The sequence below is a fragment of the Dromiciops gliroides genome, chromosome 3 (assembly GCF_019393635.1).
Source record: "Dromiciops gliroides isolate mDroGli1 chromosome 3, mDroGli1.pri, whole genome shotgun sequence".
NCBI lineage: Eukaryota > Metazoa > Chordata > Mammalia > Microbiotheria > Microbiotheriidae > Dromiciops > Dromiciops gliroides.
This window is the reverse complement of record NC_057863.1, coordinates 549,802,325-549,817,287: the sequence shown is the minus strand read 5'-3', so window position 1 is coordinate 549,817,287 and position 14,963 is coordinate 549,802,325. Positions and strand designations below refer to the sequence as shown.

The 14,963-nt window shown below is 39.8% G+C and overlaps 1 protein-coding gene across 1 annotated transcript in view; it reads left to right on the top strand.

Moving 5' to 3' along the window:
- The first annotated feature begins 8,991 nt into the window (after window positions 1–8,991).
- Window positions 8,992–14,963, top strand: part of GDPD4 (glycerophosphodiester phosphodiesterase domain containing 4) — a 71,282-nt gene continuing 65,310 nt past the window's right edge. The window contains exons 1-2 of the mRNA XM_043991810.1: window positions 8,992–9,144; window positions 13,815–13,918. Coding sequence (XP_043847745.1) covers window positions 8,992–9,144; window positions 13,815–13,918 — 257 coding nt within the window. The remainder of the gene's footprint in view (window positions 9,145–13,814; window positions 13,919–14,963) is intronic.

Sequence of the window (14,963 nt, the reverse complement as noted above, 5' to 3'; positions counted from 1 at the left end):
TACTGTGTCCATAACATCAACCTGTGGCTATTTTTACAGACCTTAGGCTGTGGCCATTGTTACTCATTTAAGTTTTACTTTGTTTGCTTTATGTACCACTTCATTTATCTTTCCATTTTTAAAGACTTTTTCAAATTCTTCATTTCTTATAGTATAATAATATTCTACTGCATTTGCATCCCCCAATTTGTCTAACAGTTCTCCAATTGCTTAGTTGTTGGTAGTTTAAAATTTTTTTTTCTATGACAAATAGTTTTACAAGAAAAATGTTTGTGGATAGTTCTCTCCTCCCCTGCCTTCTACCATCCCTACTCCCTTTGGATGTAATGTCTTTAGGGTATCCTGTTCCACTTGGGTGAAAGGATCTGCATGTGTTTGTTATTTGTTTAGTAATTCCATTTATCTTTTCACAAAGTTTGGACCATCACATAATTCCACCAGCACTGTAGTGGCATACATACCAGTGTAACACTAGGAATTGTTACAGAAGGCTTGTAGTCTGATGAGGCAGATTTAAATTTCTGTCCTTGAAAGTACCCTCTGTGAAGTACCATGTTTTGAAACATGAATGGGGAATGGCTTGTCAGCCTGGCCCAGTTGGAGAGGGAAGACTCTTGAACTTTGGGCAGGGGGATTAGGATCCCAGCTCTGCACTTGGAAAGGCTACTCTTTCCCCTGTAGATGTCCTATGCCACCATGCTTCAAACAAAGGGATACAAGAAAATGCAAAGGACAGGGTCAACCACATGAATTCATACAATCTTTAATAGAATAAAATGACAATATTAGGTAGAGGGTTGGGGTAAAGAGCACCAGTTCTTTCATGTTAGTGTTTTGGGGTTTTTTCCTCAGTGCTCTAGCCTCCTGAGGCAATTCCTTTGTTCTTGTTACTTGCCCCTTCAGATTTTCACCTGGGTTGGAGGAGAGAAACAGCCCCATCTCAATTCTCTTTTTCTATGTGTTCTTTTTAAAACCTCCTCCTTGGGGCAGCTAGGTGGCACAGTGGGTAGAGCACTGAACCAGGAGGCAGGAAGACCCAGGTTCAAATTCTGCCGCAGGCCCTTACTAACTGTATGACCCTGGGAAAAAGTCTCTTAAGAACTATCTAGCTCTGTTTCCCCTTGTGTAAAATTGGAATAAAAAAAGCACCTATCCTCTCAGGGTTGTTGTGAGTGAGATAATATTTGTAAAGCACTTTGCAAATCTTAAAGCACTATGTAAAATCTAGCAATTATTACAAATCCTCTAAACTCCCATGTTGGGGAAGTACAATGAAGAAAAGAACTTTAATATTTACTAGCTGTGTGACCCTGGGCAAGTCACTTAACCCCAGTTGCCTTACTAAAAAACAAAAAAAGAGAAAAGAACTTCATAAAAAGTATAACTGGCCAAATGGAAAAGGATGTTACAAAAGCTTATTGAAGAATGTACCTTAAAAATTAGAATTGGGCAAGTGGATGCTAATGATTCCCTGAGATATCAAGGAACAATACATAGAATCAAAAGAATAAAAACTAGATGAAAATACTCTCATTGGAAAAACAACTGACTTAGAAAATATATCAAGGAGAGATAATTTAAGAATTACTAAATTACCTGAAAGCCAACATTTTTTTAAAAAGGTCTAAACATCATCTTTCAAGAAATTATCAAGGAAAACTTCCCTTATATTCTAGAACCAGAGGGCAAAATGTAAATGGAAAGAATCTACTGATTACCTCCTGAAAGAGATCCCCCAGCTGAAAACTCCCAGGAATATTTTAGCCAAATTCTAGAACTCAGGTCAGAGAAAATAATGCAAGCAGCTAAAAAGAAGCAATTCAAATATCGTGTGGAGCCACATTCAGGGTAACACAAGATTTAGAAGCTTATATATGTGTGTGTGTGTGTGTGTGTGTGTGTGTGTGTGTATATTTTAGTGAGGCAATTGGGGTTAAGTGACTTGCCCAGGGTCACACAGCCGGCAAGTGTTAAGTGTCTGAAGCCGGATTTGAACTCAGGTCTTCCTGACTCCAGGGCTGGTGCTCTAGCCACTGTGCCATCTAGCTTCCCCATAGCAGCTTCTATATTGAAGCATCGGAGGGCTTGACATTCCAGACAGCAAAAGAGCTACAATTACAAACAAGAATAATCTACCCAGCAAAACTGATTATAATCCATAAGAGAAAAAAAATGGATATTTAATGAAATAGAGGACTTTCAAGCATTCCTGATGGAAAGACGAGAACTGAATAATACAAAATTTGACTTTCAAATAAGAGACTCAAAAGAATCATAAAAGGTAAACATAAGGGATTTAATAAGAGCAGTTAGAAGTATATATAGACAGAGGGCAGGGGTGTGAATTGAATATGATGGAATGATATTTTTAAAAATAAAATTAAGGGGTGAGAGGAATGCACTGGAAAAGGAAAGGAAGAGGTGGAATGGGGTAAATTATCTCAGATAAAAGAGGTACAGAAGAGTGTTTTTTTAAACTTTTTTTTGGTGGGGCAATGAGGGTTAAGTGACTTGCCCAAGGTCACACAGCTAGTACTTGTCAAGTGGCCGAGGCCGGATTTGAATTCAGGTCCTCCTGAATCCAGGGCCAGTGCTTTATCTACTGCACCACCTAGCTGCCCCAAGAAGAGCTTTTAAAGTGGGAGGGAAGATGGGGGAATCACTTGAACCTCAGTCTCATCAGAAATGGCTCAGAGTGGTGATAATATACATACTCAGTTAAATATAGAAATCTCTCATACCTTCCAGGAAAGTGGGAGGGGAAGGGGATAAGAGAAGGGGGTGGAGGGCACATAGGGGAGGCATAGTCAGAAGCAAAACACTTTTGAGGATGGACAGACAGGAGAATAAATGGAGGGGGGAAGGAAATAGGATGGAGGGAAATACACGGTAATCATAACTGTAAAAAAAATTTCACAGCAAGTTTCTCTGATAATATATAGAGAACAGAGTTGTTTATAAAAATAAGAACCATTCCCCAATTGATAAATGGTCAAAAGATATGAAAAGGCAGTTTTCATATGAAGTAATCAAAGCTATAGAGTCATGAAAAATGCTCTAAGTTACCAATGATGAGAGAAATGCAAATTCAAACAACTCTGAGCTATACCACCTTACACCTATCAGATTGGCTAATACAATGGAAAAGAAAAATGACAAATGTTGGAAGGGATGTGGAAAGATTGAGACATGACTGCATTCAGCCACTCAGGAGAGCAATTTGGAACCATGCCCAAAGGTCTATAAAACCATACATAGCCCTTGACCCAGTAATACCGCTACTAGGTCTGTGTCCCAAAGATAAAAAATAAAAAGGAAAAAGACACACACATATAGCACCTCTTTCAGTGGTGACAAAAAGCTGCAAATTGAGGGAATGCCCATCAATTGGGGAATGGCTGAACAATTGTAGCACATGATTATGGAATATAATTGTACTCTAAGAAATGATGGGCAGGATACTCTCAGAAAAATTTAGAAAGACTTGCATGAATGAAACAAAGTGAAATGAACAGTATCAGGAGAATATTGCACATAGTAACAACAATATTGTATTATAAAGAACTGTGATAGACAGCTATTCTCACCAGTAGAGTAATCTAAGACAATACCAAAGGACCTATGATGGAAAATGCTATCCATTTCCAGAGAGAACTAATGGAGTCTGAATGCAGATCGAAGTATACTTTTTTATACTTTATTTTTTTCTTTTTCTTTTTCTTTTTGCAGGGCAATGAGGGTTAAGTGACTTGCCCAGGGTCACACAGCTAGTAAGGCTGAATTTGAACTCAGGTCCTTCTGAATCCAGGGTTGGTGCTTTATCCACTGCACCACCTAGCTGCCCCCTATGCTTCCTTTTTTTTTTTCCAGTGCTTTTGTCTTTTTTTCCCACAACACATCTAATATGGAAATATGTTTTGCATGAGTGCGCATATATAACCTAAATCAAATTGCTTGCCTTCTCAATGAGGGATGAAGGTAGGAAGAGAATTCGGAACTCAAAATTTTATAAAAACAAATGTTTAAAATCATTTTTACGTGTAATTGGAAAAAAATACATGTATTTTAAAAGAAGTCTTATGTTTTTAACATAGAGGGGAAATACCTCATTGGAGGAAAAATCTTTTAAAGTGGCATTTTGTTTTACTGAATCCCATTTGTCAATAAAAACTAACAAATTACATTCAATTAAGGTTGGTTTTTTTTAAGTGAGGCATTTGGGGTTAAGTGACTTGCTCAGGGTCACACAGCTAGTAAGTGTTATGTGTCTGAGCCCGGATTTGAACTCAGGTACTCCTGACTCCAGGGCTGGTGCTCTATCCATTGCACCACCTAGCTGCCCCCATCAAGTATTTTTTTAATCATAAAAGTATTTTATTATTTTCCAATTACATGTAAGAATAATTTTCAACATTTGTTTTCATAGTATTTTTAGTTTCAAATATTTCTCCCACCCTTACTTCCCTCCCTCCTCCCCAATACTGAAAGCAATCTGAGATAGGTTATATATGTATAATCACATTAAACATATTTCTGCATTAGTCATATTGTGAAAGAAGAATCAGAGCACAAGGAAAAAACCTCAAAAAAAAAAAAAGAGTCCAAAAGTAGAAACAGTATGACTCAATCTGCATTCAGAATCCGCACTTCTTTTTTCTGGATGTGGAGAAGATTTTCTATCATGAGAAGAGCCAAGTCTATCACAGTTGATCATCACACAATGTTGCTGTTACTGTGTACAGTGTTCTAGTTCTGCTTATCTCACTCAGCATCAGTTCATCTAAGTCCTTCCAGGTTTCTCTGAAATCCTCCTGTACATCATTTCTTACAGCACAATAGTATTCCATTACATTCATATACCACAACTTGTTTACCCATTCCCCAACTGATGGGCATTCCCTTGATTTCCAATTCTTTGCCACCACAGCATCAAATATTTATTAAGAAACTTATATGTGTAAGGCATTGCATTAGCAGCTGGGAATGCAAAGACAAGAACATAAAACAATAAGGAATTTATAATCTAAGCAGAGGTATACTTTATTCACTATACTTTTCAGTGTGACTGCAAAGATGTCTTCTGCTGTGTAATATTATAGGGGGAAGTTTGCCTATTTGCTTCTCCCATTTTCATCAAAATTCCTTTGTTTCTATCTTGATAACTATAGATATTTACCTATATCTATAGCTATCTATAATTATCAATATATCTTTTTATCTATAGATATGTAACTAACATAGGTACTTCTATCTATATCATATATCTATATTGCTCTCTATAGATACCTATCTATAGATATCTAGAAATATCTATCAGTATATTTCTGTATCTAGCTATAGATACCTATTATCTATGGATATACATCTATAGGTACTTATATCTAATTTTCTTAAAGATTTTCTAGAGGCTGGAAAGCAGACATAAGTATAGAAAAGTATCAATATACTTGAGATCACCTTTTTTTCAGGAAGTGGTCTGATATTTTCTTCTGAGAGTTGGGTATTATCCATTTCAGTCAGTAAGAATTTAGTAAGCACCTACTCTAAGGCAGATACTGTGCTAAGAACTGGATATAAAAAGGAAAGCGAAAGGCAGTTCCTACTCTCAAGGAACTCATATTTGTGTGGTGTGTGTGGTGGTGAACAACATGTAAACAACAGTAGAAACAAAGATATATACAAGGTATGTTTGATCCCTTAATGGATTGCCTTTGTGTATATACTTGTCTGTTCTAGATAGTCTTCTCATCTTTTTAAAAAGTGTCTTTTATATTTCCTCATGCAACATGTCAGGGATATTATCCTCTAATAATACTCTATGATGTTATAATCCAGGTGTGGTGGCTCCAATTGTTATTAGTGGTGAAAAGAGTTTGTTAAAGAAACTCTGACCATTTTAGGAAGAGGGGAAGGGAGAAATATTTGGAATTCAATTTTGTTTTTTTTTTTTGCGAGGCACTTGAGTTTAAGTGACTTGCCCAGGGTCACACAGCTAGTAAGTGTTAAGTGTCTGAGGTCGGATTTGAACTCAGGTCCTCCTGACTCCAGGGCAGGTGCTCTATCCACTTTGCCACCTAGCTGCCCCTCAATTTTTATATATAATTGGGAAAGTACTATTAAAAAAAATTTTTTTCTGGGAAAAAAAGAAATGGTGACAGATCTTAAAAATATTTTTGTTACCCTCCTACCACTTTCATCCTGAATATTCTTGGGATGATTTGGCATAATTAAGTCTCTAGTCAAGCTTTCTGAAAACCTGCCTTTCTTTCCACCAGTCTTTGCTATTTTATGAGATCATAATGTTCATAATCGATTGTACAGACAAATTTATATTCAAAATTCATGTTGCCTTGGGCTGCCATAACTATATAGTAAAGAGATTAAGAAATTTTGGTTTAGGTGACTTTTTGTGACAACTAAAATGTGTTCTCTTCCTTAGTTAATGGTGATGGTGTAGATATCTGTTCTTTCATCCACTTCCAGTGTGTGTGTGTGTGTGTGTGTGTCTGTGTGTGTGTCTGTGTGTGTGTCTGTGTCTGTGTCTGTGACTGTGTCTATGACTGTGAGTGAGTATGTGAGATTAGCTTGTTTAAATATGTCCCTTTGGAGTTTCCTCAAATGCATACTGTCTCTTTGCATCTGATAGCAGTTTAGTTTTGATTTTTGTCCTGATGATTTCATGGTCATACTGCATATCAAAAGCTGTTCAGAAAGGTTTCCCATGTTGGTAACCTATCATTTGTTTTTGCTTTTTAGGCCATAATTCATTTCATTGTGACCTTACTTGGCTCTTTCCTTGTTCAGCACCCACGACTGACTCTCTTCTTGAAGAAAGTGTTCATGTGAGGTAATAAACTCCAGATGCAGAATGAAATGTTTTGTTTTGATTGATTATATGTATTTCTTTTGGGGGTTTTATTTTGCCTTTTTTTCTCTTCAATGAGAGAATAAATACTTGTTTATTGAAAAAAGAATTTAAGTGTTGATGATTTATAGGGTTGAGGCTTGCTTGTAATTTACCAGTTTTTGTCCTCACTTATTTCTTAGTTCTGAACCTTACCTTGTTTTTCTTTTTGTTTTCCCAATGCCCCCATTTCATCAGTCACTGGATATTAAAATACGTTGATTTCATTTCCAAGTGCATATTTATCACTTAATAGAATTTCCTTTTGTCTCCGTATCATCTACAGCATATATTTGTTGCATATTGGCTACAGATAATTTCATAATGGTCCTTTAAGAAAAAAAATACATACTATTTCAAAGGATCAATGGAAAAACCATTGAGTTCGTGCTTGGAGGAGTTTCAAATCCTGGCTCTGCTATTTACTACTTACGTGACCTAAGGCCCATATCTTCACTCTTCTGGTCATCATTATGAACTAACATTAATAAAAATGATAGCAGCAAAGTTATCAACACACTTCCTCCTTTACCAAACTGCTGCTTCTAGGGAGGGATTCCTTTGGTTTACATAGGGGCCTGAGCTTGGGGTTTGGAAGACTTGGGCTCTGGCTCTATCTGGACAAGTTACTTTACTTTTCTAAGCCTTGTTTTCCTCATCTGTAAAATGAGAATAATACATGACTAAGTGCTATGTAAATGCTATTATCATCCTTATGTTATTGTCACATAATATTATGATATGTTATCACATTATCATAACATCATTGTGGTCATTGTCATTATTATTTCCTGATTCCTTTTTATCCTTCCTCATTTCCTCTTGTTTTTAAAAAAATCAGGCTACTCTACTAGGATTTGGAATAATGAGTTGCCCTGCTCCCAAGAAAGGCAAGATTGAAGTTCTCCCAGGTAACTCAGGCCCCAAGAAAGAAAGTAGCCCCATTTATAGATCACCTAGCCCACCTGTCATCCATTTATCCAACAAATGAACATTTCCTAGTCTGTTGTTTATTATGTTCAATTAATGTTCTCTGTTCAAGACTGGACCATCCCCAGATGAATTTTAAAAAATAACTGCCTAACTTTAAAGACCCTGGAAGATATGTGTGTATGAGAAAGATGGACATACAGACACATCAGTCACACCTGTATTTGATAATTACAGGTGATAACTATCCCCAGTTTATAATCAAGCTGTGTTTGCTTAGATGGTTGTTTGCCCAGGTGGTCCAGTACCCCAGAAATATATACAGAACTTAGGGCACTCAATGGATGATATTTTGAGTGAGAGGGAGTGTATACCCCAAATGGATTTTTTTTAAAGGGCATATCTTCAAAGTTAGAGGGGCAGTGTTGTACGGTAGAAAGGGTCCTAGATTATTATCACTACTCCTCTAGCTAGAAGGGGCAGGGAAGATGCTCACCTACATTTGTAGAGGATGTTTCCTCATCTGGAATTTCCCGATACGAATTTAACCACAAATCTAGTCTATATCTATTGTTGGATGTTAGTTTTAACCTTTCAATGCATTTTCCCATCCATTATCTCATTGAAATTTTACAACTATGTAAAGTATATGGGGTAAGCAGCATCATTTCAAAGAAAAATTTTTTTGAGACTGGGTCTGTCCATTTCTTCTAATCCTGGAAATAAAGCAGCGATTCACAGGCCCAGTCTCACTAGTGATGGACCTTGGCTCTTCATTGGTGATACTTCCTATTGACTTAGCCTGGGACCCTGGAACTCTAGTGATCTACCAGCCTCAGCCCTCCCTAGTAGCAAGGAGTAAAGGCATGTGCCACAATGCCTGCTTAATTTTGTAGAAGAGAATTCAATCCAGTTGGGGGTTGAGGGTAGGGCTTGACCAAGGCCACACAGCAAATTCATCTTGAAATAGAATCCCATTCCTGGGTTCCTAGTCCGAGGCTTGTGGGAGGGTGACTTCCTGTTGGGTTATAGGAGTTGGGACCAGATTAGAGATTTACTTGACTGGAGTCCCAGGCCTTGACCCTCTCTCCTTGGTCCTTCTAGAGACACGGTTGCTTTCACTGCCTCTGCAGGGCAGTTTTTTTGACCATAACATAATGGACTTGAGAAAACTTAAGAAGGTGAGGCGGAAGATAGTCCAGCGTTATGACCGACATTACTTCACTGCTTTCCTGCAGGGCATATACGGTTGCCGCTGGAGACGCTACCAGTGGTTGGAGATAGAGATGGGTACTACTTGCTGTGTGAGGGTAAGGACTGGTGGGGAAGTTTCTCTCCTCAAGTGGAAGGGCTTTCCATCCTCCATTTCTTCTGGGGACAGCTTGGAGAAGGGGGCAGTGATCAAAGGGATAAAAATGGGTTATTCAGGGGCCTAAATCCCCACCTGTCACGCTGAGCAAGAACAGAGAATATCTGTCTCCCCTTGGAGTCACAGGACTTCAGGGATGGAAGCGATCTCAACCACCATTTAATCCAATCCCTACCTTAAGAAAGATTCTCTACCACCATGTCCCTGACAAATGGATATGCAGCTTGAGCCTAAAGACCTCCACGGAGGAGAGCCTACAACTTCTCAAGGCATCTTCTCCCACTTTTTGTTTGGGCCTAATTGTTAGGAAATTTTTCCTTAGCTCAAACCTTCATTTGTATGCTTGCAGCTTGACTAACCAAAATAAGTTGTTGTTCTACAAGACAGATTTTCAGATCCTTGAAAACTTCTATCATATCCTGTTACTCCTTTTCTCAAGAATAAACACCGTCGTTCCTCCAACTAATCCTCATAGAGATGAATTCAGGGATTATCACCATTTTGGTTCTTTAATGCCCTTCCTAAAGGACATCTCTTTCAGTCTCAACATTTGGTCATCTTTCTTCTTTCTATCTCTCCTTTCTTCTTGAAAGGAAGTATTTATGAAGCACCTACTACATACCAGGTATTGTGCTAAGCACTTGTAAACTATTATCCCATTTGGTCCTCACAAGAAGGATATTGGCAGGCATAATAGGGGACCAGAGACTGAGCAGTATGGGCACTAGTTGAATGAACTACAAATGGTTAGGTTGGGCAACGGAAGAACAAAGAATGGTGGGCTGGATCTGGAGTCAGGAAGACTCAAGTTCAAATCTAAACTCAGTCGCTTCCTAGATACATGGCACTAAGTGTTGTTGGGAGTGGGGTATATAAACTGGTCTTTCCTCAGATATCTGTGTTGTGGCAGAGAGATAGGACCTAGGATATTTGTATAGGTCAAGCATTAGATGGGACTGGAGAAGCCCCCACCTTTAATTAATTAATTAATTATTTTTTGTTGAGGCAATTGGGGTTAAGTGACTTGCCTAGGGTCACACAGCTAGTAAGTGTTGTGTCTGAGGCCGAATTTGAACTCAGGACCTCCTGACTCCAGGGCTGGTGCTCTATCCACTGCGCCATCTAGCTGCCCCTCCACCTTTATTTTACAGATAAAGAAACCAAGGCTCCGAGAGGCTTTTTGTCCAGGATCAATGCTCAGCTAGTGAATGTCTGAAGTGGGATTTGGATACAGGTTGTTCTGACTTCAAGTCTAGTGCCCTCCACTCTACACTAGAAGTTCTTAATCCTTTGTGTGTGTGTGTGTGTGTGTGTGTGTGTGTGTGTGTGTGTGTGTGTGGAGAGGGAAAGATCTTAGAACGTGTGTTGCCTCTATGATGGAAGGAAATAAATTTAAGTTAGAGAGCAGTGAAAATAAAAATGTAATTTTTTTCCATCCAAGATTATGGACCCCTGGAAATCTATTGCAGGACCCTAGGTTATGAATCCTTACCCTATACCATGCTCATCCTCTGAGGGCGGGGTGGAGGAAGGGGGAGGGGGGAAGGAAGGGAGGGAGAGAGAGAGATTGACATTGAGATTACAGGGTGTAGCTTTTATAATTTAAGAGAGAACTTTGCAACAGCTCCCCTAAAATGGAATGAACTACCTAAGTACAGAAAGGGTTGGGTTTTTTGTTTTTTTACCTTTCTTTGTATCCCTAACACTTAGCACAGTTCCTGGTGCATAATTGCTGCATAATAAATATCGATTGACTTTACCAAAAGGAGTCCATCAAAATGAGATTCTTTACCTGGGTGAGAGTTTGGACTAAATTAAGCCCTTTCCAAATTTGGGGGAAACATTTTAAAGATCCATGGGAAAGGAGGATTCTTGGTTACTTCAGGCTAAATATTTCTAGTTCATTCAACTGGTACCCATAAGGATATAGTGTCAAATCCTCCTTGCTGCCTGAAAAGATCTCCTTTAACAAAGCAGGAGGGATGCAATGGAAAGGGATGATTTCCCACAAGCAAAATGCTTTAGATTACATTTCTTTCCAAAATGCTCCCTTTTCAACCCTGCTTCAGTTGTGATTACACTGGAGGCAGAGACTTCTTATTTCTCTTTAACATCTGTCTTGTGATTATCTCCAACCGAGGAAGGTTGCTCAAACTTTCTTCTGAGCAAAGAGTATTTTAAGGACATCTGGAGGAAGGAGAAACAATAGTATTCCTTGAAAGACATAGCTCTTGAGGAGGGGGCACATACTGCTGGCAACTTCATGAGAAGCTGTTTGGCTAAAACCTCAGATTCCCCAGTCTTCAGATTCAAGAAGTTTCCTTGGTAAAAGTCAGACTGGATGATGTCTGAGAACCTTTTTGGCTCAATATTCTGTGAAAAATGAGTGATGCTGACCATTTCTAGAACTAGTTCACATTTATATTGTGCTTCATAGTTATTTTAAAAAAAATGGCATACATCATCTCATTGGAACCTCACAATAGATTAGTCCATTTTATAGATGAGAAAACTAAGGCTAAACTAAGAGCATACAACCAATAAATTTAACAGCTCCATAAAGTTTTCATTGCAATCAGAAAAAAATTTTTCCTCCCAAATTTCTTTTGGTCACCTGATTTTTATCTTTGCAACATTTTTGGGAGGTGGACAGGGTTGGTGTTCATATTCTTCATTTTTACAACTTAGGAAATTGAGGCCAGGGGAGGTTGGACACTGTTCCTTCAACCAGAGGCAGTGGCAGAGCCTGTTCTAATGAACCTAGGTTACCCTGTGTCCTGGCCAGACCACATGTGGTAGGGATGTTACTGTGTTTTGTTCGGGGTATCACATTTTAGGAAGGACATTAACTCTATAGCAGGAGTTCTTAACTATTTTTGTTCAGTGGGCCCCTCTGGTGGTCATTCTGGTGAAGCCTGTGGACTCATTTTTCAGCATCGTGTTTTTAAGTGCACAAAATTAGACACATCAGACTACAGAGGAAACCAATTCTATTATAAAAGAGCTAGTAGAATATTTTTTTTAATAGCAAGTTCACAGACCGTAGGTAAAAAACCTTGTACAGGAGTGTGTCCAGAGGAAGACTCCTGGGATGATGATAAGGCTGGAAACCTTTGAGACTCCTACCAACTCCTCTGAATTAGATGATTCTACATTTCTAGGGCATCACTGTGCCCCCGCCCCAGGTAGTACACAGGTAGGCTTGCCTTCCAATCAGCGTTATGAAGAGGTTCTGTTAGCATGTCCTGATGTCAGACACACTGTGTTGAGCCATTTGGATGTGGTTGTGTGTGTGTGTGTGTGTGTGTTTTTCTTTTAAGGAGATCAGTCACCTTTCTCCTAAAACACTACTTCAAAATACAATCTACTCCTGGCACACTTCTTCTCTCCCAGCCAGAAATCCTAGAAACAGCTGTTTGGCTCAGTGGCAACAGTACCAAGCCTGGAGTCAGGAAGACCGACTTCAGACCCACGCTCTGATGCTTATGAGCTCTGTGACCCCGGGCAATTTGCTTAACCTCTGTCTGTTTCAGTTTCTTCAACTGTAAAAAAAGGAGGGTAAACAATAACACTCACCTCCCAGGGTGGTTGTGAAGATCAAAGGAGATAATACTTGTTAAGTGCTTAGCTTGGCATCTGGCACATAGTAGGAACTTAGTAAATGCTTGTTCCCTTCTTTTCTTTATTTTTATTTTTTATTTTTTGGTGAGGCAGTTGGAGTTAAGTGACTTGCCCAGGGTCACACAGCTAGTAAGTGTTAAGTGTCAGACTGCATTTGAACTCAGATCCTTCTGAATCCAGGGCCGGTGTTCTATCCACTGTGCCACCTAGCTGCCCCTTTGTTCCTTTCTTTTCAAGGGATTTTCAAGGGATTTGAGATACAATGAAAAGAGTGCTATGCCGGGGGAGTCAGAAGACTTGGATCCTAGTCCTAGATTGCTACTTACTAGCTACGTAGTTTCCAAAGCCACCTAACGGTCTTGATCTTCAGCTGATTCCTGGGGGGGGGGGGTGTGTCATAAAAGGGATTAGTGAGGGATGGTTGAAAGCAAAGCTGGATTTGGAATCAGAGGACCTGAATTCAAGTAACCAGATCTGTTACTTACTAGTGTGTGACCATACATCTCTGTGTCTCAGTCTCCTCATTTGTAAAAGGAGTGGTTGGACTCATTGACCTCTGAGGTCCCTTCTAGCTCTCGATCCAATCTTAGGTTCTGTGAAATGGGTTTCATACTAGATGATGGATTGCATGTCTTTCATATCTATGTTCAAGGGTATTTCTAGAGCTAAATCCAGTGGTCTTTTCACTAATTTTCTGTTTTGAGGACCCTTGCAGCTCTGAACTTCCATTATTCTGTGAACACAAACCCAGTTTAATAATAGTCTGAGTCAAACATTAAGAAAGGAAGTCTGCAGCATACCCTCCTCCCCAAATACACACACAAACACACACACACCCCAAATAGGAGGGTTTGCCTCCTGTTTGACATTTATTCGTGCCATTGTTCCTGTGCAGAAAATTAATTTGCCTCTCTTTGAAAAGGATATGCCAAGATTTCTTCAGGACAGCTTGAATCAGATAATCCAGGCTAATTTTTCTTTTCTTTCCAGGGAGAGCAGATATTTTACCCCATTCTGGTGGTGACATTATTCACGTCATTCATATTTCTGTACATGTGGCTAGAAGCAAAGAACGACTATGCCAGCTTTGACGAGTGAGTCTCCCCTTTTGGATATTGTCGCGGCTACTCAGTCTTGCTACAGCCTACCTCCTCTAGAGCCTTCTGGGGCATAACAGGAAAAGTCATGAGATGCAGGAGGCTTGGGTCCTGTCTGTGCTAACCTGGCTCTGCCGCTCACTCTGTTTCCTAAAGCGGGTCACTTTTTTTTTTTCTCTACGGGCCTCAGTTTCTTTTTCTGGAAAATAAGAGGGGAGTCTGACTGGATGGCCTCTGAGGGCCCTGAGAGCTTTGGAACTTCTGGGGTTCTTCAGGTGCTCAGCACGTGCCCATCTCTCATATCGGCCTAGACACAGGGGAGGAGGCTGAGTTAAAGGGGTGGCAGATTGGGATCTGTGAGCACCCTGTCTGGGTCATGGTAGTGGTCTGGCTTCCTGTCCCTTCTAGCTCCAGATGCAGTAGTCCCATTACATTGCCTGCCTTGTCTCCCATTTCAGGGCCATTGTCTCAGAGGGTGACCAGTGCCCAATGTTGAGCTCTAGTCATTAGGTGGTTCCCCATGTCTGTCTGGGAGGATTTTGCAAAGCATAGGGTCACACTGCACAGGCGCGCTCGCACGCGTGCACACACACACACACACACACACACACACACACACACACACACACACACAGTAGGTTCCCACAAGATGGTGGTTAAAGAAATTTTTGTTCTTGAATTGCTCAGAATCTTTGACCTGGATCTCTCCTCTCTCTTGGGCCTAATAATGTGTTCTTTGTAGGTGCCATCTCTGCACCATGCTCCTGATTTCCCTCTTCCTCTATTTTTCCTGCCGTTGCTATTGTGCTCTGTATTCACCAACCTGGATTGTTTCCCCTTTGTCCATGCCCCGTACTTTCTTACCTCTACATCTTTGGTCAAGTTGATCCCTCTTTACAAAATATTCAGGTTCATTGATAGTAGATTGAGAGCTGGAAGGGACCTTTCAGGTCAATCTGCTAATTTTACAGATGAGGAAATTTAGGCCCAGAGGGCCTAAAAGACTTAGCCTAGGGTCATACAGGCTGTGACAGAGTGAGAG